At 34.4% G+C, this 13,640-nt stretch overlaps 1 protein-coding gene across 1 annotated transcript; it reads right to left on the bottom strand.

Annotated features, from left to right (window-relative positions):
* Positions 1-256: 256 nt before the first annotated feature.
* Positions 257-13,135, bottom strand: LOC110288903 (vomeronasal type-2 receptor 116-like; the record flags this gene model as incomplete). Its single annotated transcript, XM_021155144.1, has 4 exons — positions 12,927-13,135; positions 3,416-3,707; positions 2,279-3,085; positions 257-484 (listed from the first exon to the last, which is right to left on the bottom strand). Coding segments are annotated over exons 1-4 (1,536 nt in total), but the record flags the coding sequence as incomplete, so codon positions are not given.
* Between the last annotated feature and the right edge of the window lie 505 nt (positions 13,136-13,640).

The raw sequence follows: 13,640 nt of genomic DNA, 5'->3' as shown, positions 1-13,640 counted from the left end.
TTGTCTTAGCTTCATTCCCTTCTCTTGCCGCCTAGCCCCTCTTCTCTTCCAGGTTTCCAAAATGCCTTTCCAGGCTAGAACCCAGGCTGTGATCTGCTGGCCGGACACAACAGTCTCTGTTATCTGTTTTTATGTGAAGATCCTTATTGGTAGTTCAATGTTTATTGGTAGTGAGTGAGAATTCAATGATCATGACATCCTAAAAAAGTACCTTATTTTTTATGAAAGGTCAAAGCAGTGAGAAGTCACAACTCACCTTTGTAAACCCTGTAGGCCACTGTATCATCTGTTCACATAAAGAGAATTGTGGCCCCTGCTGAGCATTTAGAGAATAGGTTCCTACTTTCACCTTTAATCCAAGACCACTTGGAAAATTCCAAAAATTAAGAATGTCATACTGTGAATCTAAGTTTCCTCCCCCATGCGTTGCTATCTGTCGTCTCACATGATTGCTCATTATTGTGTTCTGTAGGAAAGGGTGAAGCTAAAAGAAATGCAAAAATATAGGTTGTAAAACATAGGAGGTAATAAAAGATTTTTTAAAGCACTACAAAGAATCTCATTTGACACAGCCATTTCCAGTGGAAATGGTGAAAGTCATGAAGCCAGGACAGTTGTGTCACAGTTCTAACAAAGGTAAACCAAATGCCTGCATCACTGTCATTCAGTTTCTCTTTTGGTTTTGGTCTCTGTCTCTTGTGCTCTTGGAATCTTTCTGTATTATGATTCATTATATATTGTTTCCTGTGAAAATTATGTCTACATATTTAGGAAAGTCATAAATTTAATTTTCTTTTTGCTCTTTAAGGAAATAAATTTATTTTGCCCTATTTGGAAGTGTTCATTATGAGATCATGATAAGCATGAATAAGCACAAACCTATAAAATTCTAAATGAGGCCATGATTCCAGGGATCTTCTTGGGCATATACCCCTAATCAAACACAAGTATTATAGATTGTACAGGCTAAATTTAGAAATATTAGACAAACTCTTACTAGACAGGAGAACTTGTAACTGACTCAGGACCATTTTTAAAAATACACTTAGAGCTCTCTGAAAATATAGTTTAAGCATAGGGAATCATATACCATATACACGTGGACTGATAGAACTCAGTAAATAAGATAGATTGACTAAAATAAACGTTTACTATTTAACAGTAGACACAATAAAATTAAATAAATAAATACATATTTATTAGTATCAACTATTCATGTAACAACCAGTTCAGATATTTTCTTTGTGTGGAGGGCTTTAAAATGCAAATATTGCCACCTTAAATGCAGGCTGTCATATAATAAATATGTTTGCTTTGCTGGAGACATTCCTTAAATTCTTTGAATTAGAGTTTAACGTAGATAATAAAAATGAAATCTCTTCTATTTGTACTTTCTAATTTTCATTGAACTTCAAACCCCTAAGATGTAATGAAAAATCAAAACATGGTTGGAGACAAAATGATATAATCTGTATTTCTTGGATAATCATTAGGCTGTCTTTCTTCTGTGGAACCTGTATAAATTAAGAACCAATCTGACTGCCAATTAGAGCTTTGTGATTCTCCTGACAAAGATGCCTGGGTCTCCTCTCTTACTGACAAGTTATCGTCTCTCGAGGAAGCCTAACAACCCTCAGTGTTGATACCTGGCCCTCAACTCTATTAAGCCCAGAAGATTAGAATCATCATAAAAAGAGCCATTAAAGACGCTGAGTAAATGAAAGATACTTGGATTGATGTGCATTAAATTTCAAAAATCTCATTCCATACAAGATAAATCATTGAACTAAATACAGCTAAGTCACCAAGACAACAATTTACATGGATTGAACAAATTCATATTTCTTTATTACACAAACCCAACCTATTAACTTGTGGAAATGAGCTTCTGTCCTTAAAAGGAGGGATTGAAAGTGTGAAGTTTACTTTAAACTAATCTTTCAATTTATAACATTGTGTTATAAATGCTCAAGAGTATTTTAACTGTTAAAGATCTACTGTACTGTCCTCTTCACTGACAAATAAGTATTGGAAATATCAACTTTTAACATTGAAGATATTATGAAGATAACTGTGAGGCTACATAAATTCAATAATGAACTCAATTTATAAGGAACACTTAGTCGGGATTTAGCATTTACCTAAAGACAGAGAAATAATATTCCCTCCATTGCTTATTGACAGTATAGTCTAAAACATGTGATGTTCAATTTGATTGCCTTAAGAAATAATAAAATGCTTTATGGCTGACATTATAAAACAAAGTAAGGGATATTACTTGCCAAGGGGAGAATTCCTTTTCTTCTCCATTGGCATATGGTTGGGTCTGTATTTTTTGAAGATTCATCTCATGGAGACTATAGGCCACTGCATACACAGCATTATATATATGGTAGCCTTCTTCACCCATGACTGGCTCAAATTGGTGTCTTGGAAGTAAATCCAAAGAAGCATTGGGTTGGCAGTTCTCCAAAAGTTGACAATCAAATTTAGAAAATGAGCACTTGAAAAACAAATGCCAAAACTTAGGAAGATAGGTGTCCTCTGGGTATTTGTAGGGATTAACTGTTTGGACAAAATTCATAAACTCAACCATCTCTTCATGGTGGTGTGAAAAAACTAGACTCCCATGAAATGTCTCTACCATAAAATAATCAGAGTGGGTATCAACATCCCATGAAGAGTTCAAGACCCAGACTTTCCATGTCACTAATAGTTGTGCAATATGTCGCATTAAACCTTGTACAGATATAATGTCTCCATAAATAACTATTACATTTGCTGATGATTCCTCAATCGTCTCCATATTTTTCCATAGTGCATTGGAATATGCATTCCATGTGCCAGAGATCATTTTCAAAAAGGCTATGCAGATGCCATGACTCTCCATATTTTCTTTCAAGTCTAATAGTATCTGAGTCCCTCTGTGGTCATCTGGGAGAATCAGACCAACCCAGGACCAGTTGAAATGAAGCAACAACAAGACTATGGCAAGTGACAGAGATGTGTCCTTGGGGGCCATTTGGTAAAGAGAATTAAACTGACCTTGGTCATTCAAGATAGAATCAAAAGGGCCAAAAGTGACCTGTAGAGATAACCAAATACATTGGCATCAGACACAACCTTAGTCTTAAATCAACAGGTAGAAACAGTCAAGATGAACATGGACTTGTCCTTTAAACACATTACCTTTTTGTCCACAAACTTTGCTGACATTTCTCCAATTACAATTGCATAGCTGGTCTTACCCACCTCTACTTTCATTCTAAGTAATGTAAATATGAATCTAATCTAAAGTATCTTCATACTTTTCTTTGATAGGTGATTAACCCCAGTCACACTATTTTACATTTACAGACACCTATAATGTCAACAAAGGATACATGTCTCCTAGGTCCCACATCCCATTCCTTACCTGAGGTATTTTGTAGAGTTGTAGAAATGTTCCAATGTGGGCAGATGTAGACCATGATGGACCTGTGAGTATAGCAGCTGACTTTCTCTTGTGTCCACAGTCAAAATTAGGAAAGAAATTAATTTTCCCTGTGTGCCAAATAAAGGCACGATAGAGAATATTCTTTTCAGTATATGGAATATTATAGATACCATATCCAATAGTTGTATTGGGTAGAAGATCAGGGTTCCTGTCGATCTCTTCAATAGCAAACAACAGGGCCAGAACAAACTGGTAGTTCTTAAACTTATACCTGCACAGATTTCACAAAATTACACAGGTGGAAGCCATAGATCATACAACCTTTCCATTTACTGCTGTGGTTTTATAAGGTAAATGCCAATGTTTCTATGAAATCATTATTATAATATATTCTCAGGAATGTCTGGAATTAGAATGGGCTTTTAAAGCAAATTAGATTAGTAATATTATACAGTCATTAACTATGGTCTCTGGAATTCTAATTTATCATTATATTGCTTTGTTTAATTGTCATGTACAGAAAAATAAAACTGTTAGTAAATAAGGAATTAGCTTCTGCAAAATACCCGAACACTTGTTTGGATCTTGGCTTTTCAGTCTCTACAATTTTGAAAGGACAACATATGTTGATCCAGTCACCCACTTTTCTGTGAAAAATATCCACCTTAAAAATTAGCAAAAAATAATTTCAAATAAAATATTACCATATGTGTCATTTCTATGACTTTTTAACAGGGTGGTCTGGAACACACTCTGTAGAACTTTGTGATGTGGAACTAATGGATATCTTCCAGCCTCTTCCTCTCAAAAGATGGGATTAAATTATGTGAAACTACACCAAATATTTTCATATTTTCACCTTTGTGTGTATTTATGAGTTATATTTGTCAATTATGCATATGTGAGGATTTGTGCAGTTATACTTTCATCAGTTTCATTAACTATGAGTGCAAGGCAGAGAAGGACATCCAAGGTCAATCCATACACTTAGTGATGTCTACTTTTTTAAATCATTTGTTTGATTATGACTCACTGTCTTATATAATTGATTAGGACAGGTTCTGATCATGTATCCTTGGCTGGCCTGGAATTCACTCTCTAAAAAAAAAAATTGACCTCGAAATCATTAAAATTTTTTTACCTCTCCATCCCCAGTGCTTCGGAGTAGAGTACCATGTCAACTGATTTCACAGTTCCTTTATTGTTTTCAGCATATATGTATGAAACTCTAGACAGCAAACTTGCAGGGAGTCACCTCTGCCTATTCTATCCTCCATATAATTGTTAGAAAACAAGGGTATACTCATGACCTTTAAAAGGTCCGAACTCAGGTCCTCAACTTGAATCTAGAGGAGTTTTATTTGCTAGTCAACTGCTGATTTTTCTCATAATAATATGTTAAGAGAAAAAAAATTAAACCTTTGATGATGCCATAGATCCACAAACAAAGAAAGAGCATTCCATTTTAGTGTCAAAGTATGCTGTTCCCAAAGCTATTCCCTTAAGATTATATTTAGTAAATTGTTCTTCAATCAGATATAAAAATATTTCATAAGACATTTTCACAGTTTATATAGAAATGCAGCATTATGTTTTACATATATAAAGAAGGAGAATATTTCTCCACTATAAATTCTTGAAAGAAAACAAATAGGGCATCTTTAAATGAAGAAGTTTTCTGCAGAATTCTGTCATTTTAGTCATTTTTTAAAAACTTTTTTCCCCTTTCATTTTTGGTTCAATTTATGTTTGCATCTCAGATACTTTGTACGTCACAACTAGGTTTCTAAAATTCACGTTTTCCATTCAATTAGCTGTTAGCATGCCACATATCTGACATGCATGACAGATCAAAGAATATTGTCTTTGTTTCTCCCTCCTGTATACTCCTTTTCCAGGAACCTGCTGAAATGTATAAATTGCATGACCTGAGGTGTGTTTCTTTTAAACCAAGTGGATTTTTCCAATTACATGACACACACACACAAAATAAAACCAAAAGACCTTGTGTATATATCCTAATTTTAAATAAATATGTAAGGACACAGTTGTATTTATTAGGATGAAATCATGGCAATCACAGGACTCATAAAGAGCAGGAGATACCACAAAGACTAAAATAGGAGTGCAAATGAAAATATTTTAAGATAGGAGTAGCTATGAAAATATTTTAAGTAAAAATATATTATGGAGAACACTGAGTAAGAGGCTGGCCCCATGGGAGGTCCAGCAGTTTCAACAGACCTGAACCACCGAAATATCTCATAAACTGATCTATACAGCTGAGTACTGCCTGGTCTGGCTTCAATGAGAGATAATTATCCAACCCTTGAGAGATGTGACCTCCCCCACAGGCAGTGGGGAGGTCTGGTGTGGCTGGAATGTCCGGTGAGGACATACTCTTGAACCCAAGGGGAAGCTATTATATAGGATGTGGTGAAGGGACTGACCAAGAGGAAATGAGGACTGGAGTCACATTAAGAAAGTCAAATACTATACATCTTTCATACTCTTCATCTAGAATATATATCATGAAGACACAAGATTTGATCCCGTAGGATTTGATGGAATGACTTCGTTGCTGAGGGCACTACATACCTGATTCAGAAAACATGGAGAAATTATGCAGTTACTCACCTACTTTCTTTCTCCTAGCTACATTTCATAGTGCTATAGTGCTGTAAGATGCTGTGCCTGCTACCAAGGAAAATAAAATAATCATCATTCTCACCAATCTGTCAACCATGAGGAATATAGTAATGACTGGGTTTATCTGATAGTCCATTTGGTACTAAAATGAACACACATGTTACAGGTGGATCCAATCTCTGAATGATTTAATATAACATTCACTCCATAGAATAGAAAACATGCATTGCACTATAAAAATGGCAAGATTCTTTGATAAGGTTAAGTCAAAAATGCACAGGGCTAACTTAATACTGTTATTATGCTAAAGTACAAAATCAGTCACTAGTGACTTATTGATGTACCCATCAATTAGTGCATCCATCAACCCTCCTCATAAATTCTTTTTACAATAAATGACAAAATACATAAACCTCAGACTGATCATGGTACAGAAAATAATAGACTATAAAGTGCTAATTCATAAATGGGTTAGATTTTATACCTCTTTCAACAAGGCTGAGCAATCATGGCAGAAAAGAAGTGTGAAGATTAAAGACCAGAGCTTATGGATGACTGAAAGGAAACATTACTTTCAGTGCACATGAGTTGCACATTTGAACCCAGCATCATTATGAAAGCACATAGAAGACCATGTATGCTCAAACAAGACAAAATATCACCATGGGGGGGGATATAGGCATGAAAAGTCACCCTGAGCCAAGATACTATTGAGATTTGATAGTAACTGGATTTGATATTCAATTTTTTCATTTTAGTGACTCTTAGGAATTCAAACACACTCAAAGCAAATTTCCAGTGACAATAGTACTTATAGAACACAAAATGTACTTGACTCAAAAAAATAAAAGTAAAAGAAACAAGTTAATTTGGTAAGAGTATAAGTGTCAAAAGAGAAGAAATGGGAGAATGGAGAGGTGTGGGAAAATATGGTTAAATGTTTTGTGTGAAACCAGTAAAGAATTAAATGCTTTTTAGGGCAAAAATAGAATTTAAAAAGTATGTCTAATGGATGAACATTTCGTCAGAATTGTAAGAAACACGAAATATATATATATATATATATATATATATATATATATATAATTTTTGTCAGTGTATAGTTTTAAATGCATACATATATAAATATGATGTGTATCATTTTGTCAATTTTATACATGTAAGCAAAGGCTTACAAACACATTTTCCAATGCAATCACTATTACATATTTCATAATAAAACAGCATGATCCAGCTTATCAACATAAAACAATGATAAAGAAATAGGGTCATTATTTCCAAGATTTATCTTAAATTCATATTTTGAGAAAAGACAGTATTTTATAAATATGTACCATTCATATAAAATAATTAAAACTGTTTTAATGCAACACACTTTTACTTGATACCTTATCTTTTATTCATTCAATGACTTTAAAATCTCAATTATATATAAACATTAACTTTAATATATTTAAGGTATTTATGTATTCATGAACATATGCAATATCTTTTCATTTATTATAATGACCAGATTTACTTTTCATTTTTGCCCCTTTTTTCTTTTTTATCACCATATTACTACCCATCAAAATCCATGCTCATTGGCTCTTTGTCTCTGTCTCTTTCTTTTTCATATATGCGTGTTTGTGTGTTAAGAAAACAAGCAGAAAAATTGTTAAAGGATTTGAACAGTTATTTTAAAAAACAGGAAACCTGTATTTGATGGTACACACCATTAATACCACTGCCCAAGAAACAACAGCAGATAGACCTCTAATTTCAAAGCTAGTTGGTGTACATAGAGAGTTTCCATACAGGCAGGGTTACACAAATACACACACACACAAAAAAAAAAAAACCAACAAAAACCAACCAACCAAACAAAAAAAACCAGGTCTCAAGGAATTAAAGAAAGAAGAAAGACACAGGGAAAGGGGGGGGGGAGGAGATGTTTCACGGAGAATAGTAGTACATGCCTTCATTCCCAGGACTCAGGAGGCATAGGAACACAGATCTCTGCTAGCCTGGTCTACAAAGTAAGTTTTAGGAATGCTAGAGTTATATGAGTTAGTGAAACTCTGTTTGAAATGAAAATAGAAATAGAAAAGCAGTGAAATAACATATGAAAGATCCTCCCATCCACCTAAATCCCCATACACTACACTCTTTAAAGTTAAACATAATGTTTCTGTTAGAGTTATTATTTTGGATGAAACACCATGACCAAAATCAAACTAAGAAGGAAAAGATTATTTATTTTCTTTATTATGATAACTATATTGTTGTGATGAAACACCATGAACAAAAGCAAGATGGGGAGGAAAAGATTTATTAGCTGAATATCTTCACATAACAATCCATCACTGAAAGACATCTGGACATATATAAAACTAGGCTAAAATGTAGGCAGGAGATGATATAGAGGTCACCACTGACTTGATCTTAATGTATTTTTTAGCCGGCTTCCTTATAGAATTCATGATTACCAGCCTGAATGGCTTCACCCACAATGGGCTGAGCAATAACACTACAGGATTTCCTACAACCCACTACTAAGGGGTTTAATTTTCTTAACTGATGTTCTGACTTTTAGATGATGTTAGCATGTCTCAAGTTGATACAAAACATTACAGCATATTGAGTTTACACATCTTCATTGTTGTTCATTATTGGAAGAAGTCAGGAGAGGTACTCAAGTAGGGCAGGACCTTGCACACAGGAGCTGATCCACTGGTCATGCAGCAATACTTTTTATTGGATAGCTCACTGTGGCTTGCTCAGTCTGCTTTTCTATGGAAACCAAGAACACAGTTGCAGAAGTGGAATACAACCCAATGGAATGGACACTCCCACATCAATGAATGATTAAGAAAATACACTACAACCCTGCCTATTCCCTGTTCTTATTGAGGCAGTTACTCCATAGAGTCTTCCTCCTATAATGATGCTAGGTTGTGTCAAGTTGACATAAAACTAAACATTCACACCAAGAAATATGAGATAAAAGTTTCTACAACTGTTTTAGAGAATATTAAAATAAAACCAGATACACTGAAAAGTATAGAGGAAAAAGATGAGAAGAGCCTTGAACACATAGGCAGAGGTGAAATTTTCCTGAACAGAACACCAATGGCTTATGCTCTAAGATGAGGAATAAAAAATCTGACCTCAAAAATTGCAGTTTCTGTAATGGTAAAGACACAGTTAATATGACAAAACAGCAATCAACAGATTGGGAAAAGATCTTTCCCAATCCTACAGCCGATAGAGGGCTAATATCCAATATTCACAAAAACACAAGAAGTGAGACTCCTGAGAATCAAATAACTCTATTAAAAATAGGGTAAAATGCTAAACAATTTTCAACTGAGGAATATCGAATGACCTAAAGGATTGTTCAATATCTTTAATCATCAGGGCAATACAAATCAAAACAACCCTGAGATTCCACTTTGAACCAATCAGAATGGCTAAGATAAAAAACTCAGGTGACAGAAGATGCTTGCAAGGATGTGGATAAGAAGAAACACTCTTCATTTGCTGGTGTGATTGAAGGCTGGTACAACCACTCTGGAAATCAGTTGAGCAATTCCTCAGAATATTGGTCAGTGTACTTACTACCTGAACACCCAGCTATACCATTCCAGGGTATATACCCAGAAGATGCTTCAACATGTAATACAGACACATGCTCTACTATATTTATATCAGCCTTTTTTATAATAGCTAGAAGCTGGAAAGAATCCAGATGCTCTTCAAAATAGGAATGGGTACAGAAACATGGTACATTTCTACAGTGGAGGACTACTCAGCTATTAATAATTATTTATGAAATTCTTAGGCAAATGGATAGAACTAGAAAGTATCATCTTTACTGAAGTAACCCAGTCACAAAAGAACACAGATGGTATACACTCACTGATAATTGGATATTAACCCAAAAGCTCCAAACAATTCATGGATACAATTCATGGATCACATGAAGTTCAAGAAGACAGAAGACCAACGTATGGGTGCTTTGGTCCTTCTTAGAAGGAAAACAAAATACTCACAGGAGCAAATATGGAGATAAAGTGTAGAGTAGACACTGAAGGAAAGGCCATCCAGAGACTTTCCCGCCTGGGGATTCATCCCATATACTGTTACCAAACACGGACAGTATTGTAGATGCCAAGAAGTGCATGCTGACAGGAGCCCAATATAGCTGTCTCCTTAGTGGCCCTTCTAGATCGTCACAAATACAGAGAAAGATGCTCACAACCAACCATTAAACTGAGTGTGGGGTCCCCAATAGAGAACTTAGAAAAAGGACCTCAGGAGTGGAAGGGGTTTGCAACTCCATAGGAAGAAAAACAATGTCAACCAAGCAATCCTCCAGAACTCTCAAGGACTAAGTCTTTAACCAAGGAGTTACACCTGGCTCTAGCTATATATGTAGCAGATGATGGTTTTATAAGGCATCGATGGGAGGAGAATCCTAAGAATGCTCGTTAAATGCCCTAGTGTAGGGGAATTAAGGGTGGGGAGGTCAGTGTGTGTAGGTGAGTAGAGGAACACCCTCATAGAAGCAAGGGGAGGGAGAATGAAACAGGGGCTTTACAGGAGCAGGGCATCAGGAAAGGGAATCAGGAAATATAAGTAAAGAAATATCCAATAAAAATAGAAAATAAATTGGTAATAATAGTTTACTAAAGATATAAGTTAATGAATACTCAAAAAATAATATTAAATGAGTGTTTATTTACAAGACTCTTATTAGCATAATGATACTAACAGAACATGCAGAAAAATATGAAAATGAGTTCAGAATTCTGAGAAATTTCTTGTATTATTTCTACATGTTTAAATCATCAGATAATTTATATTGAAAATTAGAGAATAATTCATGAATTATTACTTATTTAATTAGAGTAGATAAAGTTAAAACATAAGAATGGCCACTGATTTCTTAATCTCTTAATTTAAATGAAAATTATCCTACTAGATATATATATATATATTTCTAGATATTTTCTACATCTAATTCTGTAATCTTTATCTATTTTTGCAAGTGATAGTTTGAGGTAAATGCTAGAAAAATCTCCACAGTATTGCCAATGACTGCTCTCAACACTCACATAAGGAAAGCATGATAAAATCTCTTAAAACAGAGTGGGGCACATGCATGAAGAGCTGTTTGTGTTTCCAGCTATGCTGGAAATTACCTTTGTATATCAAAGCTTCTTTATTAATTGTCCAGAGAAAAAGGGAGCTAGAAAACACAAACCAACTGCCATTTAGAGAATAAAGTTTAGATGACAAAAATCACTGAAAATAATAATGTGCACACCACAGTTGGGCTTCCAAAGAAATGAACACCTCCCTAATGTATGATAGACCTCCATGAAAAGATTTAGGGTTACTCAATGGCCAATGTGACTGTGTCTGAAGGAAAGATCACAGGGCTGCAATTCATGGAAATAAAGTCTTCAATTATAAGTCCACAGGCAATAGTTGAGAAATATGCACAGGATAAAGATATATTTAGGTGTAGAACTATTTTCACTGTTAAAACACAGAAGGATAAAATGGACAAAGCAGTCTTGGCTCACTTTTAGACACCAGAGCAATGTCCTAGAAAACTTGTAGCAGCTCCATTTTTCTTTCCCTTTAATAGGGAAAAATAATGTAAGTGTATGCAGAAAAATATAACTGTGTATTGTATAAGACAAGATTGTTAATATTTTATAGTGAAAATACATCTTTCCAGTAATGAGCTTCTTTGATTTTTCCTTTTGACTATATAAATATAGACTATAAAAATGAACGAGTTTTTCCTTCTGAACATATTTGTCTACTGTCTTTGAATTTCTACTAAACACTACACCAATGATTTAACAATTACACAGCGATGTGACACTAAGCTCAATTCACATTCACAAGTATGTTTTCTTTCTTTCTTCTTATCCATTTTCTTCCTACTGATTTTCTCATTGTTCACAGACATTTACAAGGTCAATTTTCTACTTCATAGTCTTTTACCATTGATCCATAGAGATCCATAGAGATTCCGGATATATACCTCAGATAAGCACAATCTATCTCCTCTATATAGAGAAAGATCTTTATTCTTGTGATTACTAAGAAATCAGACTTATCTGATTCTATTTCTTAATACTGCAAGTTTAAGAAAAGTTTAAAAATGCCCTTAAGTGGCCATCCTCCAAGATAGTGTATTTTGGAGCAGGTGTACATAAAGGATGAAAAACACTAGAAACATGTGGAAAGCAGATACAATTTTTACATCTGTTTGAGAATTAAAAACTTTAGACAAAACAACAAAAACAAAACAATTAAATGAAAAAAGAAATAAAACAGAAAAAGCCATTTCTAAAGCAGAAAGTGCTCACAAAATTTAATGGTGACATTCCTCTTCTGAAATCAGCTGTTTATAAAAAAAAGTAATTACTTGTCACTCTAGCAATATTCTATGCACTCAGTTGTCTCTCCACTCAGTTACCTCATCTTTTCCCTCAAGAACATATCTGGACGTCAATAAAACCCAGAAGTTCAAAGTAATTCTTAAACTTAATACATATCCATACTCTGAAATCATAACACTGAAAATATTCAAATTATATGGTGATCCATGCATGACAAACGAACGATTATGGATATTAAATAACAACAGGGAAAGAAAAGGAATAAGATCAAAATTATCACTTTTGCTTTTAAGGAGGAAAAGAAGTACACAAGAAAATATACTTGAAGGGATTTTTGAATGGAAAAATAGGATTTTGAAAAATAAATGTGAGTCTTATTCCTTATATCTAATAAGTCATAAGAATTCTGAATTCTTATATTAAATAATAGTACTTACTGTACATGATAGTCTTGAAAACTGTATGGCATATATTTATCAGGAACTTTGTTTCCTGTGTAATAAATATGAAGAGGGAAAAATGCACCAATTGTCACATCTCCTTCATGGTAAAAAAATTCGCTGTTTATTACATAGCATTCATTGTCAGTAAAAGCACACACACAAATTGGAATATACAGGAAGCCAAAGGTTAAAATACAGAACATCCTAATAACATATATATCTGCCCATCCAAAAGACAGATGGAGACATAGTCAATGATGCACAGTAGGTATATATGTTCACATGTTTGTGAACATTTTGTGCTTCTGATTGTTAATGAGTGCAGTTTTCACAGTAATTACCCACAAGTTCTTCAGGACACTTCCTCCACTGTCAATGAGAGTTTTAGAACTCTTTCTTCCCTTAGGCTCTGCATCTGAGGCCCTGTGTTCTGCTCAAAAACAAATCAGGAAATGTGTTTGGGATCTTCTCCTCTAGCCAGTGGCACCATGATTTCAGCCAAGAGGACAGCAGTATGTAAAGTATCAACTTCCTCATTGGGCTGTTTTGGCCAAGTTTGAAACTTTTAGTAAAGAATTTTGGCTGAGGAAATCATGCTACCCCCAGAGATTGCAATAGTAGATGAATTGGAAGAAGACCTGAAAATGTCCATGCTCATCATGCACAGGATAAATCAGTGGGTCAAGCTATCACAAACAAAAGACAAGT

This window comes from Mus caroli, unplaced genomic scaffold (assembly GCF_900094665.2).
Source record: "Mus caroli unplaced genomic scaffold, CAROLI_EIJ_v1.1 scaffold_12272_1, whole genome shotgun sequence".
Classification (NCBI taxonomy): Eukaryota; Metazoa; Chordata; class Mammalia; order Rodentia; family Muridae; genus Mus; species Mus caroli.
Note: the sequence above shows the minus strand (reverse complement) of the source record. Positions and strands in the feature narration are given on the sequence as shown.